A 16094-nucleotide genomic window follows, 5' to 3' on the forward strand; every position below is an offset into this window, starting at 1 on the left:
ACGAGAGCGGCGCCGAGAGGGGCGGCGCCGCCGCCGCCAGCACCCCGGACTACGGGGAGAAGAAGCTGCCCCAGGCGCTGATCATTGGGGTCAAGAAAGGGGGGACCCGCGCGCTGCTGGAGGCCATCCGAGTGCACCCGGACGTGCGGGCGGTGGGCGTGGAGCCGCACTTCTTCGACAGGAACTACGAGAAGGGGCTGGAGTGGTACAGGTAGGACCCCAGCGGGGCCGGGACGCGCACCGGCGCGGGGAACGGGGTGGGGGGCCCTCCCGGGGAAGCACGGCTCCCCTGCCTCCCCGAGATGCCTAGGCGCAATCCGGAGAGCCCGGGTCTCCACGGGGGTTCCCCCCCCAGAGTCCTGGCTGAGGATACTCAGGGGAGGGGAGGGGTGTAGCTTGGAAGGTTGGACTCCACCTGGCAAAGCACCCCCCCCCCCCCATCACTTGATTTCAGGGCAGCCAGAGCTCGGGTCCCGTCCTGGCCCTCAGCCTCCTGCTGTGGGAATCTTCCCAGCTCTGGGGATCCCCCCTCCCACCCGCTTAAGCCTTCATACCGGTGGGGTGTGGGGGGGCTGTTTCCTAAAGCAGGCTATACCCCCCAACACCTTAGAACTCTGGGATCCTGTGTGGGGGACACGGAGGAGGAACCAGATGGCAGAGCTAAATTGACAAAGGGCTTCGGGGATCCCCAAGAGTCCCTCGAAAGAGCACCCCATCTCCCCCGGGGTGGCTGGAATCAACTTTAGTATTTTAAGGTCAAAGCAAAAGGAACCAGGGGATCGTTATAAGGAGGACGGAACCTGGTGCTTTGGCTTTCCAGTAAAGATGGGGTGGGGGGTGATGTGTCCCCCAGAATAACAACTTTTCTATCTCTCTTGGGTTGAACGGCGGGCGCTCCGGGTTGAGTTTTGCATCAAGGGCTTGGATGACTGAGTCACAGTTGGTGCTTTGAAGGAACCGTTGAAGCTCTGGAGTATTGCTCCCCTTGCCCGGTGCTCTTTCTGATCTCCCCCTCCTTTGGTGACTGATGGACACTTCATGTCTAGTGAGGTGACCGCGTGCTTACCTTCCCACCTGCAGCCAGCCCCTCAGCTGGTGGTGTGGAGGGGAAGGGGTGGGGCTGGTGGAGAGGACTAGAAAGTTCAGTGCAAGTGAAATGAAGGGAGAATCTAACCTTTCTCACCCAGCCATACCTTTAAATAACAACCAGCGTGTAGAAAGTTCTAAAGGCAAAAAAAAAAAAAAAGAAAAAAAGAAAAAAAATCCTCTCTGGTTTTCTTTCCTTCTTTCCTCCTGTTTGCCATCTTTCTGGGAAACTAGAGCTAGATGACTGTCCCCGCTCCCCCACCTCCAATCTCGAATTGCATTTCAATAAATAATGGTAGGCATCAAACAGAAACACAACTTCCCTTGGCTGAAAGAGATGTTATCATTTCAATGGAGCCACTAGATAAAATTGTGGGGTGACAGGGTTGCCTTCCTGCTCAGAGCTGTGCTTTCTAGGTTTAAAGCACTACCTGGGGGAAAAAAAAGTTTTAGAAATGACTTCAGAAATATATAAATAAACAAGGAATGGTGGGTATTGGGACTGGATTGGGTTTTTTTTTCTCAGTTAAAAAAAAATCTGCCTTATGCTTTTAAAAGCTTGAGAGGACATGTAGGCATAAACATTCCAGCACATTCCACGGCAACAGCCCGAATGTGTCTGTTAATGTCTTGTCTGTTTCAACAGCAAGAACTAATTGCAATGTTTTAGGAGGCTTCAGACAGTCCCTTCCTATCAAAACATAAAACAGCAAATGCCTAATTTAACTGGGGGGAAAATCAGTATTTATAACATCACAAGCCATGGCTTCCAGTTTGTGATTATAATTAAAAAAGGTGTTAGGATGATTAATGCAAAAACAGCAAAATTGAGACAGGGAAGGATGTCTGGGAAGGGTTTAGCTGTTTAATTGTTAGTGATGGGAAGGTTTGAGTTTCTTTGGTGGGGTCGCTGGAAGCCTTTTCTCCCCACGGACCCCCTTTTCTAATTTTGTCTGTACCTCTTGAGTCAGGAGCCCTTTCCAGGGAGGAAGGAAATCCAGTCCTTCCACAGTGTGTTTGGGATTCTTTGCAGCTGCTGGGAATTTCAAAGGGGTATATTCTTCAGGCAGTTTAAAGTTGAGGGGTGCTTGAGGCAAGAAAGCGTCCTCATGGGGTCTGGGATTTTCTGGAGGTGAAGGAAAGAATATGACAGGTTTTCTTAGGTTCTTTTTACACTGAAGCTGGGAAGAGAAGGTACGTAAATTCCCTCACTGGCACAATGTGAGGACTGAAGACATACTGGTGATGCTCCCAGCCAGCAACCAGGGGTACAGGGCAGGGGAGGGGTGGAGGGAGGATCCATGTCAATATTTAATAGCCATCCATCCATCCATCCATCCATCCATCCATCCATCCATCCATCCATCAAGGGTGTGGGTAGAAGGAGATAGGCTTGGTTCTCACTTAAGATGATCATGCAACTTCTCCCGGTCTGGTCCTTCATTCCTTTGCTTTCCACATCTTTGCCTGTGATTGATCTTTGCCATGCTGGGTGGGGTTGACTGGACATGCAGGAGGAAAAAAGCCAAAAATCCTCTTGAGAATGAGCTTTCTGCTAAGATGTGTCTGTCGAACACAGATCGGTGATGATGTGAAACCTGGCTGTAATGGAAGTGCCCTTTGGAAGCTGCTGGGCTTCGGAAGAGCCCAGTTTGCCAGCCTTGCCTGTGGGCGGTTCTGCCCTCTTATTTTGCAGACCATGGCAAAACAAAAACCAGAATAACCCCTCACATGTGTGAGGTTTTCATAAGTTATGTCATCTCGTCATACCTCCCCTCTGTCTCATTTCCATGAAAAGAGGGGACAGCGTCATACTCGATTGCAGAAGAGAAACAACAGCTTTGATTTAAACCCATCGCTTTGGAACCCTTGGTCCAACGGTAAACCTTTCAGATAAGGAATCTCTACTTCCCTGCTACTATTCCTTTTTGTACCCAGGAATGCTATAGTGTGTATTTGCCTGATGTGAGATCCCCAAGTTAATTATAACATGGTGAAGTTTCCCCTATCGTTTATTTACACTAATTTTTTTTAAACATACGTTTCCAGCAGCCTATTGATTCTGTACGTGACGTGGCTCAGGATTTGGGGTTTTCACCAAGAGGGAGTCCTCAAGAAGAAACTGGGGCCGCTTGCTGTCAAACACAGCTGGTTCAGGTTCCTTCGTTCCAGTTAATCAACTCGAGTAGGTTCATTTTCTTGGGTGACACTCAGTGATCCCTAAATCCGGGCATTTGCTTTGCTCCTGACGCCGTTAATCTGATGTGCTGTATAAACACATTGGAGAACAGTTCTGAGCAACAGATTCTCTCACTGGGCAGCATTGATGAATGGATTAGTGTGTGTGTGTGTGTGTGTGTGTGTGTGTGTGTGTGTGAGAAGTCTTTGGAGAAGCTAGCTCTGCTTAGCAAATTGAAACAAGTCAGTGATTAAGAAGTTGGGGTGAATTCAGCCCATCCAGCCCTGCTTTCCTGTCCCCCTTCGACAAATGAAGCTTCCAGAATGAGCTATCTGGACAGAGATCTTGTACTCTTATGAAGGATCGGACTTGGGTAGGCCCCTGGCTGCCTATGCAGAACTCATCAAAGTGACACGGATTCACGTGGTGACCTGCCACACAGGGACCATGACGCTGCTGTGGTCTTCCCACAGCTCCTGGGTGATGGGAGTTGATGTGGCATGATTTGATTCGTTGGCTAGGGGAAAGAAACCCCGGGAAGATGCTTGGAGAGATGAGTATCAGCTCTGTGGAGGAAGGAGAGGAAAGTGTCCCATGGTCTCTCATGATACCTGGAGACAAGGAAGGATGGATGGAAAGGTCGGCATTTACAGACACGCTGTGGCATTTGAGCGTCTGGAGGATGCTATGAACAGCATTAGCAAGCGTTGTCATTCCGCAGGCAGCGCCTGCTCTGTTCTGGGAGGCTCTGGGTCACTGTGAGCCGTTGTCTGAGCTGAGATTTGAACCTGCAGCCTTCCAGTTTCAAAGTGTTTCACTCCTCATTGACATCCATTAAGTACCAAAATGACCATATGCTTTCCCCAGCTGCTGCTGCTGCTGCTGCTGCTCCTCCTCCTCCTCCTTCTTCTGTGGTGCTGTTACTGGGAGTTTATAGAGTCTAGTGCTGGTCAGGAAGCTCCACTCCTTGAGCCACATTTCCAGACCTTTGCAAGTCTTTTTTTTTTTTCTCCAAGGGTTTTTATTTTCTTCCCCAGGACATTTTGGACTTCAGTCTTATTTACACTTCCTGTATAGCTGGATGATGGGTGTGTGTGATATCATGGACAGCTATTGGTTGAGTTGGATCTTGTGATCTCCATTGCTCAGGCTAGCCTCAATTCACAATCGTTTTGCTCTCTACCACCCATGTAGCTAGGATTACAGAGGCAAGCCTGGTTGGTCCGATGCCTGTTTGATAAATACTGACCAGGCACCCAGTACGGTTTTAGGTACAGACTAAAGTTGCTGGTGACTTAAACAGGTTCAGTTCCTCTTCTCCTGGACCTTCTGTTTTAGCAGAAGGACTGGGCAGACCTCAACAAAGCAAACCAGCAAGCATATAGGGAAAATTCAGAATGTGATAAAACCCATTAAAAGGAAAAAAAAAAGAATCAGCCGCTAATTGTGACCCAGAACATTTTTGCCCAATGTGATAGCTTCTACCTGCATGTGGCCATTGAACCCATAAACCATCCAAACTGAAATCCAGCGCTATAAGTACAAAAATACACAGAATGCTAAATTGCTCATTGACAATGTCCCTGGAAGACAGGTTGAAATTCCGATACTAAGGTTGAGCCAGATGAGATCTATGATCAAATTAATTTCCCTTCTTGTCACCTTTTCAGTATGGCTCCTAGGAAATTTCATAGCACACTTTTGCCTCACATTGTGGTTGGGTTGGGTTTGCGTAGTGTAGAATTAGCTGTTGAGAATGGAAGAGTGCATGAGTCACAGGGGGATTTAACCTGTGGATTCAGATCCAGCCTGTTGGAGGAGGAGGAGGAGGGAGAAGGAGCGGGAGGAGGAGGAAGAGGGGGAGGAGGGGGGGAGGAGGAAGAGGGGGAGGAGGAAAAGGAAGAGGAGGAGGAGGAGGAGGAGGAGGAGGAGGAAGGCCTGAGAAGTTACATTTCTAACATGATCTGGATGCTCCTGCTGCTGTTTCTTCCTGCGCCTTGCTTTGAGTAGCAAAGGTAGAACTGCTCTCTTTCTCTCTCTCTCTCTCTCTGTGTGTGGTTTCTGCAGCTTGAACTCAGGGCCTGGGCACTGTCCCTGACCTTTTGTGCTTAAGGCTAATGTTCTACCATTTGAGCCACAGCTCTATTTCTGGCCCTTTGTGGTTCATTGGAGATAAGAGTCTCACAGACTTTCCTGTGCAGGCTGGCTTTGAGTTGTGTTCCTTAGATCTCAGCCTCCTGAATAGCTAGGATTATAGGTATGTTTATTCTTTATTCTAAAAGCACTCTCTGTGTAGCCACATGAAACGGAGTTGGAGCTTGGTATGCGTTCCTTACCAGTTAGATATCCCTTGGCTTCACTTGACTAGGCCAGACCTCTTTCTTCCTGGTAAGATTGCTGGGAAGCATACATGTAATGATACATTGAATGGATTTCTAGAGAAAAGGAATGTGTTAGAGTAGAAATTCAAATGGGCTTGGCTCTCATCCTGGTGTCTTGTGAGCTCTACCTTGGACCATGGAGAGCAATAATGTTGGTTTATTTGTCTTGTTTGGGGAAAAGCCCAGCTATGACCGGCTTTGCAACATTACCGCTGCAGAATATTTCAGAGCAAAGCTTGAGGACATTTATAGTGGTCAGATGGTAGATTTCAGGGGCAGGAGACTAGCAGGACCAGGCCAGGCTCACTTCTGTAATCCTAGCTACATGGGAGGGATCAGAAGGATTGTGGCTTAAACAAAAGAGACCCCAAGACTCATTGCAACCAATAGTTGTGCATAATGTCTTACACCTATCATCCCAGCCACACAGAAAGCATGAACAGGAGAATCACAATCCAGGTTATCCTGGGCAAAAATGAAGAGCGGGCACTCCTTGCTGTGTGGAAGGGACTGCTGTTGTTCCGTTCCATCCACCCTCTCCCAGGAGGGAATATGGTGTCAGGGCTATCAGATTTTCTACTCTGTAAGAGATACCGGAAAGCCAGATTTTGCTGTGAAAAATCTCAGATTTTCGAAGTTGGCTAGAGATTTCCGCATCTGGAAAGCGCCATGTAGGCCAGCACTGGGATGAATGAAGTCCATCTGTGGGCCACTCTCAGCCGGCTGGCCGCTGACCTGTGATTCCTGCTTTAGACCCAGGCCCGTGTTCTTCCAACTGTCCCAGAATTGTGGCTTCTGGGTGCTATTTTTGCTTCATTTTCTTTTCTCCTGATAAGCAGCTTTTTATAACACCACAGTGGACATGCCTCTCAGATAACACTGCCACGATAACCGGAAGATCTCGACACCAATACAGATGTTGAGGCACGGGAAGAGACCTCACAATCAAATTAACTGTGTGTTCTTAACTAGGTTTCCCTAAAGATGGGAGAAGCCATTTTATTTCTGAGAAGGGTCTTGCTATTTTTTGAGCCTAAATGGCTTCAAACCTTTGATCCCCCTGCAGTCAGTGTAGGAATTACAGATAGATGCTACCACACCAGAGTATGTATGTATGTATGTATGTATGTATGTATGTATGTATGTATGTATCTATGTCTTTGAGTGTGTGTGTGTGCTATGTGTGCTAGGTTTGACATCCAAGGCCTCAGGCACGTTAAACAAATATTCTACCCACTAAGCTACATCCGCAACAGGAAAATTGTTGAATTTTCTCCTCATTAATCAGGAGCACCTATCATTGATATTTATCTATGTAACTTAAACTTACAGATTCTGGGCAACCGAATGAAGCTCTTAGATGTATTTAAAATGGGATCTGGGCTTTGCTTTGTTCCACTGGGTGTCAATTTCTTTATATTGAAGCCTTGTTCCTTTGGGGATGAAGCTGTATTATCTCCATAGGGTTCATTCACTCACTTGACTACTTGGATTAGAAGGAACATATTAGACTCTGTAGAGGGAGGAATCTTCTACAACAAAGCTACATGGTTTGGACTGTACCGAACCATAATCTGAACCATAATCATTGCATGTTTACTTTTAAAATGTATTGTTATTGTAGAGGTGATGTGCCAAGGGTTACAGTGACATGTTAATGAATGAATACATTTCTTTTTGAATCACGATAGCCCTTCCCTTACTCTCTCCCAGTTTGTCTGCTCTTATCCCCAAACCTGTTCATTCCATAACCTTGGGTAAGTTACTATCGTTACGCCTCAATTTTTCCATCTTTAGAATGGATTTGAGATTGCTGGCTTCCGAAGGACTGCTTGAGGAGGAATTAAGGCAGCTTTTCCAGGGCCTCCTGTGGAGTTAGGGATGTAGAAGACACTCCCCTCCCCCGACTTGTTCTCCCCCCCCCACTTTTTTCTTTCTCCTTTGCCATTCTCCTTTATTTTCCTCCAGTGCCTCCCTTCTATCATGCCCGTCAGGAGAGAAGGCCCTAAAGAGAAAGCTGTAATGCATTTTTCTTTTGAATATAGTCTTTTATTTCAAGATTATGTCTGAAGGAGCGGTTATACGCCCTGAAGCAGCTCTTGAATAGCACTCCTGAGAATAATCAAAACCGGATTCCACGATGTGGTCTGTGGTTACTGGCACAGAGGGGGAGGCGTTTGGGTCCCTAGGTAACCACTGGAGGGTTCTCACAGGGGCCCTGGGCCGGCCATCGCCAGGCCTCTGTGGGCTACCGGCTGCCTAATGCCTGAATCTCTTGGTGGGATGGAGGACACTCACCCAGTAAGTCAGAGGTTTGGAGAATGCCAGGGCAGGGCGTCTTCCTCTCTGAACTCAGAAGAAGTCAAAGCCCTCAAGGATACAGGATGCTCTTGAAAACCCCGTCACCTTCCATACCCTGTGACCTAGTAGCTTTTGCTGGTGGGCCACAGCGATCATGGCAGGATTTATGTTTTATTTTTATATGTTGTGCCAGGCATACATACATATATATATTATTTTTCAATTTTTTTTTTACTCATTTTTATTTTATTAGTAGTAGTGTTAGTATTTTGTCGGTTGTGGGGCTGGAACTCAGGGCCTGGATGCCATCCCTGAGCTCTTTTTGTTCAAGGCTGTCACTCTATCACTTTGAGCCATAGCTCCACTTCTGGTTTTCTCTTGGTTGGTTCATTATAGATAAGAGTCTTAGAGGACTTTCCTATCCAGATTGGCTTTGAACTGTGATCCTCAATTCTCAGTCTTCTGAGCAGCTAGGATTACAAGTGTGAGACACCAGCGCCTGGCTCTTTTGTACTTTCCTGTTGAGTCAGTGGAGAGGCTCTGAGGCTCGAGGCGAATGACACAGGGCAGGAGTTGTGTGAGTTGTGTGGGGGGAAGTAGTAAAGGGTTGTCTTTTGCATAATGGATGGTCTCTGGGCAGATGGAAACTCCTCTCCGGTGAAGCCATCTCTAGGTTCCGTTGGCTCCTGCCGCTTAACAAGCCATTTCTGTAACTGCCTGGGGAATTTCAATCTGAAATTATGATTCACTGAGGGAACCTTTCAGCCAATCTTGCTATTAATTAAAAGCAAGAGGTTGACTTTTTTTTTTATTCTACTCTCACTAGTTAACAATTGCTTTCCTTTAGAAAATTGCTTTTAACTTTTAGGAATACTTATTTACAGGGGAACAAAAGCATGTATCAGGACATACATATATATGACATATCATATATATCATCACATATATGTCATATATATGTCACACATAAATAACTTCAAATGATGGAAGTGGCACAAAATAAATGTGTTTTTTTTTCTGGTCTTAGGGCTTGAACTCAAGGCCTGGGCACTGTTCTTGAGCTACTTTTGCTCAAGGCTAGTGCACTATCGCTTGAGCCACAGCACCACTTCCAGCTTTTTCTGAGTCGTTTACTAGAGATAAGAGTCTCATGGACTTTCCTGAACAGGCTGCCTTTGAGCTGTGATCCTCAGATCTTAGCCTCCAGAGTAGCTAAGAATATAGGCATGAGCCACCGGTGCCTGGAAATAAATAAGTCTTATTTATTTATTTAAGTTTCTGTGACCGAGAAGTCTGAGGTAAGGCAGGTAATGGGCTTCAAGAAAAGTTGGGTCCAGGGGCTGAAAGACCTCTGTCTTTTTTCTTTTTTTCCCCTGCTGTTTATTTCTACTTGGCTTCCTTCTTGAGTAGGTTGCATCACCATATTTTAGTCAAGATGATAAATAGTCACCCTAGATGAACATACTTTATTCCTTTATTTCCTGTTGGAGTTATTTTAAGACATTCAGTAGAAAATTCCTGGAGATGCCTTTGCCTTGGGAATGATCCATTCCCAAAGCAGTAGTTGTATGGTGCCCTAGTTAAGTCTGGGCCTCTTTGGCTTAGGTTGGTGGTTGGGGTACAGTGGGGTTAGCCCCAATGAAACTGCAAGGAATAATTTCTATATAGAGAAAAAGGTGTTCAGCTAGAAAGAAGGGAACTAGTTAAGCCAGATGTTCATTAAATACAAAATCTGCTCAGGGACAGGGACAAGGACTTGTGCTCTGATTTAGCATTTTAACTCTGCATGGGTCATTCATTTATTCATTTATTTATTTATTCATTAAATACATATTATAAGTGCTGGGCTTATTTATTTATTTATTCATTAAATACATATTATAAGTGCTGGACTCAAACATGAACCAGACGTGGTTAGTGAGTGGAAAGAGTTCACCCAGTACAGAAACAGACATGGGAATGATAACATTGAAAAACTTTGACCAAGAACCAAAAGTGGAAGGGTAGTTCAACCTTGAGAATTTAATGTGATGTATTGTTCATATATGTGTATACACATGTGTATTTATACATATACAAATATATATACATCTCCTGTGATTTATCTTATGGATACTAAACAAAGATATCTGATAAACATCTGTTTCTTTTAAAACAATATACTAGCAGCTAGTCCCATCTTAATGGGAGCATTTTAATGGGAGAATTCCCATTTTTAACCCAAAACAAGATAAGAATATCTATTATTATAACTATTATTTACCATTGTTCAGGAATTATTAGATAATACAATTAGGTGAGAAAAAAGAAAGGAAAGGTAGAATTATCCTTATTTGCAAGCAATTTCCTCTATTTTTGGAAAACCTGAGAGGGACAATCTCCCCATAAACCTGTTAGAAACAGTAGTAGAATTCATTAATGAGACTGGTAGGGAAGTAGCTATTGCAAGAGCTGTAGTTTTCCAATTTTCCAGAACGAACCCTTTTGAAACTATAATGGGAGAAAATATTCCTGTGTAGGACCAAATGAAAAGACAGAGGTCACTAGGAATAAACTCTGCAAACATTGCAAAGAGTTTTGTGAGAACAAATCTTTCCATACTATCCTGAGAGGTGTTTCTCTTCCTCCTTGATTTTGTTTGCTTGTTGGTATAATTCTTGGCTGCCTAAATGGAGGTCGGGGTGGGTGAGTGGGGAGAAGTCTGTGTGTGTCTGAAAAAAATACTGCTTATATACGTAATACCCAAATTCAGTACTTTATATAGAGTTTCCTTACTTTCTATATCTTTTTTGACAGAAAATGATGGCAAGATCCACTATTCCTGTTCAGTCATAAACTGTTGTGAGTGCTTGCAGGCAGGGTGGTAGGTCAAGGTGAGGATTGCTGGTTGAATAAATTAATGATCACAGGTTCAATAAAAAGATGATTTGGGTACAAAACAGTGGCTATCATAGGGAGAAGAACATTTTGGTATGCAAGACCATTAGCAGTGGTAGAGGAGTAAACATGGTAGACACCTGCGGTACTGACTGTGCTGGGCTCCGCCCCAGGTATCAAACTTGGTTCAGTCTTTGCAAGAACCTCCAGAGAGAGATAGAGATGGTGTTCCGTGAACGTGAACTGTCTGCCATGGACTCAAGTATTGCCTCTTCAGTCTCCAGCTCCTGATCTGTTTTGGGAAGTTCTAGAAACTTTACAAGGTAGGACATAGCTGGGGAAGTTGGTCATTAGAAGCATGCTTTTGCAGGTCATACCTGATTCCTGGTTCTTTACCAGGCTTCCTGTCCACCATGAGGGGAACAGCTTCTTCCTCAGGCTCATACCTCCATGATGTTCTGACTGAACGCATTGGGGTAAGCGACCATGGACCATAAGCAAAATAAACCATTCCCCCTTCAAATGTTCGGTGGTGGCTGTTCACATTAAAGTCCTATTTATTTTTCATTCCCTCTTCCTGGACTTCTCTGTCCCTGATCGCCACATGCTAGTGTCTCCTTCGCTCTATCTTGAGAGATTGGCTCAGATTTATAGCTCTTTAGAAAGACCATTCCCAACCACTTAATTGAAAGACCCCTCTTCTGAGCTGGGTGTAGTGGTGCATGCTTGTAATCCCAGCATTCTGGAGGATGAGGTGGGAAAATGACTCGTTCTAGGCTGTCCCTGATGGCATAGTGAGACCCTGGCTGTAAACCATACATAAATGGGCTGGGTACCGGTGGCTCACACCTGTAATTCTAGGCTAAGATCTGAGGATTGTGATTTGAAGCCAGCCCAGGCAGGAAAGTTTGTGAGACTCTTATCTCCAATGAACCACCCGAAAGGCTGGAAGTGGAATTGTGACTCATGTGGTAGAAAACCAGCCTTGAGTGAAAAAGCTCAGGGGCAGCAACCAGGCCCTGAGTTCAAGTGTGTGCGCGCGCGCATGCACTCATGTACGCGCGCACACACACACACACACACACACACACACACACACACACACATACACACTAAGCTAAGCTAAGCTAAAGGAAAATGAATGAATGAGAGAAAGAGAAGAAGAAAGGAAGGAAGGAAGGAGGGAAGGAAGATTAAAAAAGATCCTCCTCCACTTCTGAACTTTGTTACTGCTTTGTTTTCTTGGACCATATATTGCTGTCCAAAGCTCCTGTAATTGCTTTCTTCTTATTAGTTGGTGATAAACTACACAGAGCAAATGTCTTGTCCAAAGTCTCATTCTTTGCTAATATCTAGAGCAGTATCTGCACACAGTAGGCTCTTGGTAGGTGGCGTTTGTTAGTTACTATCACAGGTAGACTAACATGAATTAATGAAGTGATGAGACAAAAAGGCCTTTTCTATGCACTACCCCAGGTTTCTGAGAAGAACATATACATTTCATGGCAGCTCTGGTTAGAAATGATCTATGTAACTTGTGGGCAGGGATGGGACAGGGAAGCTGGGGGAAAGTGGAAGAAAGGGTGACATTGTCTAAAAAAAGAAATGTACTCGTTACCTGGCTTATGTGCATCACATTAATAACAGTGTAATTATAGTAAGCAAAAAATTCATAATTAGAGCCAGGAGCAGGCACATACAATTGCAATTCCAGTATTTTGGAAGATTAAGGCAGGAGGATTTTAAGTTTGAGACTCACCTACATAGTGAAACGACATTTCAAAAATTATTTTCACTAATAATTAGTGAAATGACTGGGCACTGGTGGCTCACACCTGGAATCTTCACTATGTAAGAGGCTGAGATCTGAGGATTCTGGTTTGAAACCAGCCAGGACGGGAAAGTCTCTGAGACTCTTACCCCCTATTGACCACCAAAAACTCAGAAGTGGAGCTGTGTTTCAAGTGGTAGATTGTCAACCTTAAGTGAGAAAAACTTAAGGGACAGTGCCCAGGCTGTGAGTTCAAGGCCTAGTACTGGTGCGTGTGTGTACACACATACATCATACAGACACACACCCACAGACACACACACAGACACATAGATACACACCTGTATGTAACTTTACAAATCATTGTAGCTACACCTTTGCTTATGCTTTCAGGTTTAAGTTTCTGCCTAAGAAGTAACACCTTTGAGAGCTGGTGGTGCTGAAGGAATATTTGAGTGTAACTACAACTCTGCTATCATAGAGCAGTTTGATTATTTGGTGTCCTGTAGTACTGGGAGAAAGGAAGAAGCTAAAGATTTGAGTCTGGGCTCTGCCTCTGCCTTTCTTTGCCTGTCTGTATAGATAAGTAGGTAGTCTAGGTAGCCTGTGCACCTTCATTTGCTCATCTCTAAAATGGGCACAACAGCCTTTCCTAATCCTGTGGTGATTTTTTTTTGCAAGTGGGGAATAATGGTAATGAGCCGGAGCTACCTTGTCTACATATGTTCGTTGTTGTTAATCCACGCACGTTTTCCTGAATTCCTTCAGGTAATTGGTTTTCTGGGATGTTGCACTCCAGGGAGTATCTGAAATACAGGACACCGGACAAGCACTCTTACCATAAAGTTAGATTAAGAGGTTTAATTTACAGAAACTATTTTATAGCATGGATATCAAATGTTCTGCATGCAGACTGTATAAAGTTCTGGAAAATTCTCCCGAGAGTCTGCATTAACTCTTCTGTAATCACATGACCATAGGTGCGATGGATGTTATTTGTAACTGAAATGATGTAAATAGCAACAGGGCAAGCTTGCTTCAAAGCCTACCCTGTATGTGATGAGCTATGAGACTGACCGAAAGGAAGAGTCTCTTGTTTGCTCTCAACTGGCCCATCATTTCTATTTCCTGCATACCTTCCAGGCTTTTAAAATTTTTTAATCAGTTTTTTATTGTGAAAATATTGCACAGAGGGGTTACAGTTACATGAGCAAGGTAATGAGTACATTTCTATGAAGCATTGTTGCCTCCTCCTTTGTTTTTCCCCTACCATCCCTTCTCTCCCATCTCCACAACTACATTCCCCCCCTCCCCGCCCCCTACCCTCCTGCCTAAACTGTAAAGTTTGTTTTTCAACATAGTGTCTTGTACATCTCATTGTTACAATGGATCAACCTGTATCCCTATTTAAATATTTTGTTTTTTCCCATTCCCCTCCCCAAATTAGACCGACATCAAATACAGTGAAAACAGGGGTTATACTGTGGGGGAGGAACATACAAAGCAACAACAACAAAAATCACATGGTACCTTATAAATAAATACGTTAGAAACAATAGCAAGCAAGAAAAAAAACCACTTGTGTCCCTACTTTGGGGTTCATTTTACTTAACTTCATCTGATCTGGTCATACGTACATAGCTTTTGACCTTTTCTGCTTGTCTCAGACATATACTAGTTATTGCAAATAAGGGAAACCATGGGACCTATGTTTCTTTAGGCCTGGCTTACTTCACTTAATATAATTTTTTTCCAAGTCTTTCCATTTCCTAACAAATGGGGCGATGTCATTCTGATGGAGGCATAGAATTCTATGTGTGTGTGTGTGTGTGTGTGTGTGTGTGTGTATACACCACATTTTCTTGACCCATTCATCTACTGAAGGGCATCTGGGTTGCCACCCAGATGCCCTTCCAGGCTTTTGTATTAGCATCCAGTGTTCTTGGTGGTAGACAGAGCAATTAGGATTATGTCCTATTCCACACAACCTGGGAATATTGTAGTTTCCACGGCAAAGGGGAATTACATTGTGGGGGGAATTAAGATTCTTAAATGCTAACCCTGCTGGCTTACAAAAGGGAAATGGTCCTGGGTTATTTAGATAAGCCCAGATAATTCCTAAGAAACCATACAAATGGAGAAGAAGATGGAGGAGAGCCATATCACCATGAGAAGGACCCCGGTCAACTCTTGTTGGCTTTGAAGATGGAGTGAGAGGGGCCAACAGCCACCGAATGGGAACAGCTTCTAGAACCTAAGAAGGAGATTTTCAAGAAGAGAGATTTTTCCCATCTAGCACCTCCTAAAGGAATGTAGCTGTTGTCAGTTTACTTTTAGCTCATTAAGAGCCATTGCAGGCTTTGGGCATCCAGAACCATAAGTTGATATATGTATATTAAGATATTAGGCTCAGGGCTGGGAATGCGGCTTAGTGGTAGAGGGCATGCATAGCATGCATGAAGCCCTGGGTTCGATTCCTCAGTACCACATAAACAGAAAAACCTGGAAGTGCTGCTGTGGCTCATGTGGGAGAGTGCTAGCCTTGAGCACAGAGAGGCTCAAGCACAGTGCCCAGGCCCTGAGTTCAAGCCCCAGAACAGGCACAAATAAAAAAATTTAAAAAAAATTTAAAAAAAATATATATCTTAGGCTTGTGGATTCTTGTTACAGCAGCAACAGGGAACCAATACAACACCTTTCCACAGATGTTTCTAGCACTCAACACACCCTTTGGGATGTTCTCACGGTCCTCCTTGTTTTAGTTTTATTCTGGATGGAAAATATCACTTCCAGGGCACGCTGGGTCTCTTGCTAAGGGGATGGAGTAGAGCATGATGGGAATATTCAGTGTTGGCAGATGGAAACGGTACTTGTGACTTACCTAAGATTGCCATTTATCTCTCCTCTACACAATGAAAGTTATGCAGCAATCATGATGCATGGTCAGCGGAACACCAGCTGAAAATGGGGCTCCATTGTGCAAGCATGTGCGTGTGATATGTGTACATGTGTACACACATGTGTATTGTGTATGTTTACATATACACATGTATAAATATAGATTTGCAGTGATACATCTTACAGGGGTGGGTTTTCTTTTGTTTGTTTGTTTGCTGGTTTGTGGGGCTTGATTTCAGGCCCTTAGCGCTTTCCCTGAGCTTTTGTGCTCAAGGCTACCACTCTACCATTTTGAGCCACAGTGCTACTTCAGTTTTTCTGGTGGTTAATTGGAGATAAGAATCTACAGATTTTCCTGCCTGGACTGGTTTTGAACTGTGATCTTCACATCTCAGCCTCCTGAGTAGTTAGGAAATCAGGTATGAGCCACTGTTGCTTGGCTAAGTCTTTGTGTTTTCTGAGGTCTTTTCTTCTATGGAATCTGTCTTGTACCACTTGTACACAGCTAGAGGTAAGAGCTCTCTTCATGGGAAAATACGGGCAGATGTGGTATTGCTATTTCATATACCATAGTTACTATACCCTGACAGAGGCTTCCGTG

The 16094-nt window shown here is 44.4% G+C and overlaps 1 protein-coding gene across 1 annotated transcript in view; it reads left to right on the plus strand.

Moving 5' to 3' along the window:
* The window catches only part of Hs3st4 (heparan sulfate (glucosamine) 3-O-sulfotransferase 4), a 333621-nt gene that overhangs the window by 1906 nt on the left and 315621 nt on the right, over positions 1-16094 (plus strand). Inside the window, exon 2 of the mRNA XM_013011171.1 lies at positions 6-211. Coding sequence (XP_012866625.1) covers positions 6-211 — 206 coding nt within the window. The remainder of the gene's footprint in view (positions 1-5; positions 212-16094) is intronic.

Source organism: Dipodomys ordii, unplaced genomic scaffold, assembly GCF_000151885.1.
Source record: "Dipodomys ordii isolate 6190 unplaced genomic scaffold, Dord_2.0 Scaffold14, whole genome shotgun sequence".
NCBI classification, from domain to species: Eukaryota; Metazoa; Chordata; class Mammalia; order Rodentia; family Heteromyidae; genus Dipodomys; species Dipodomys ordii.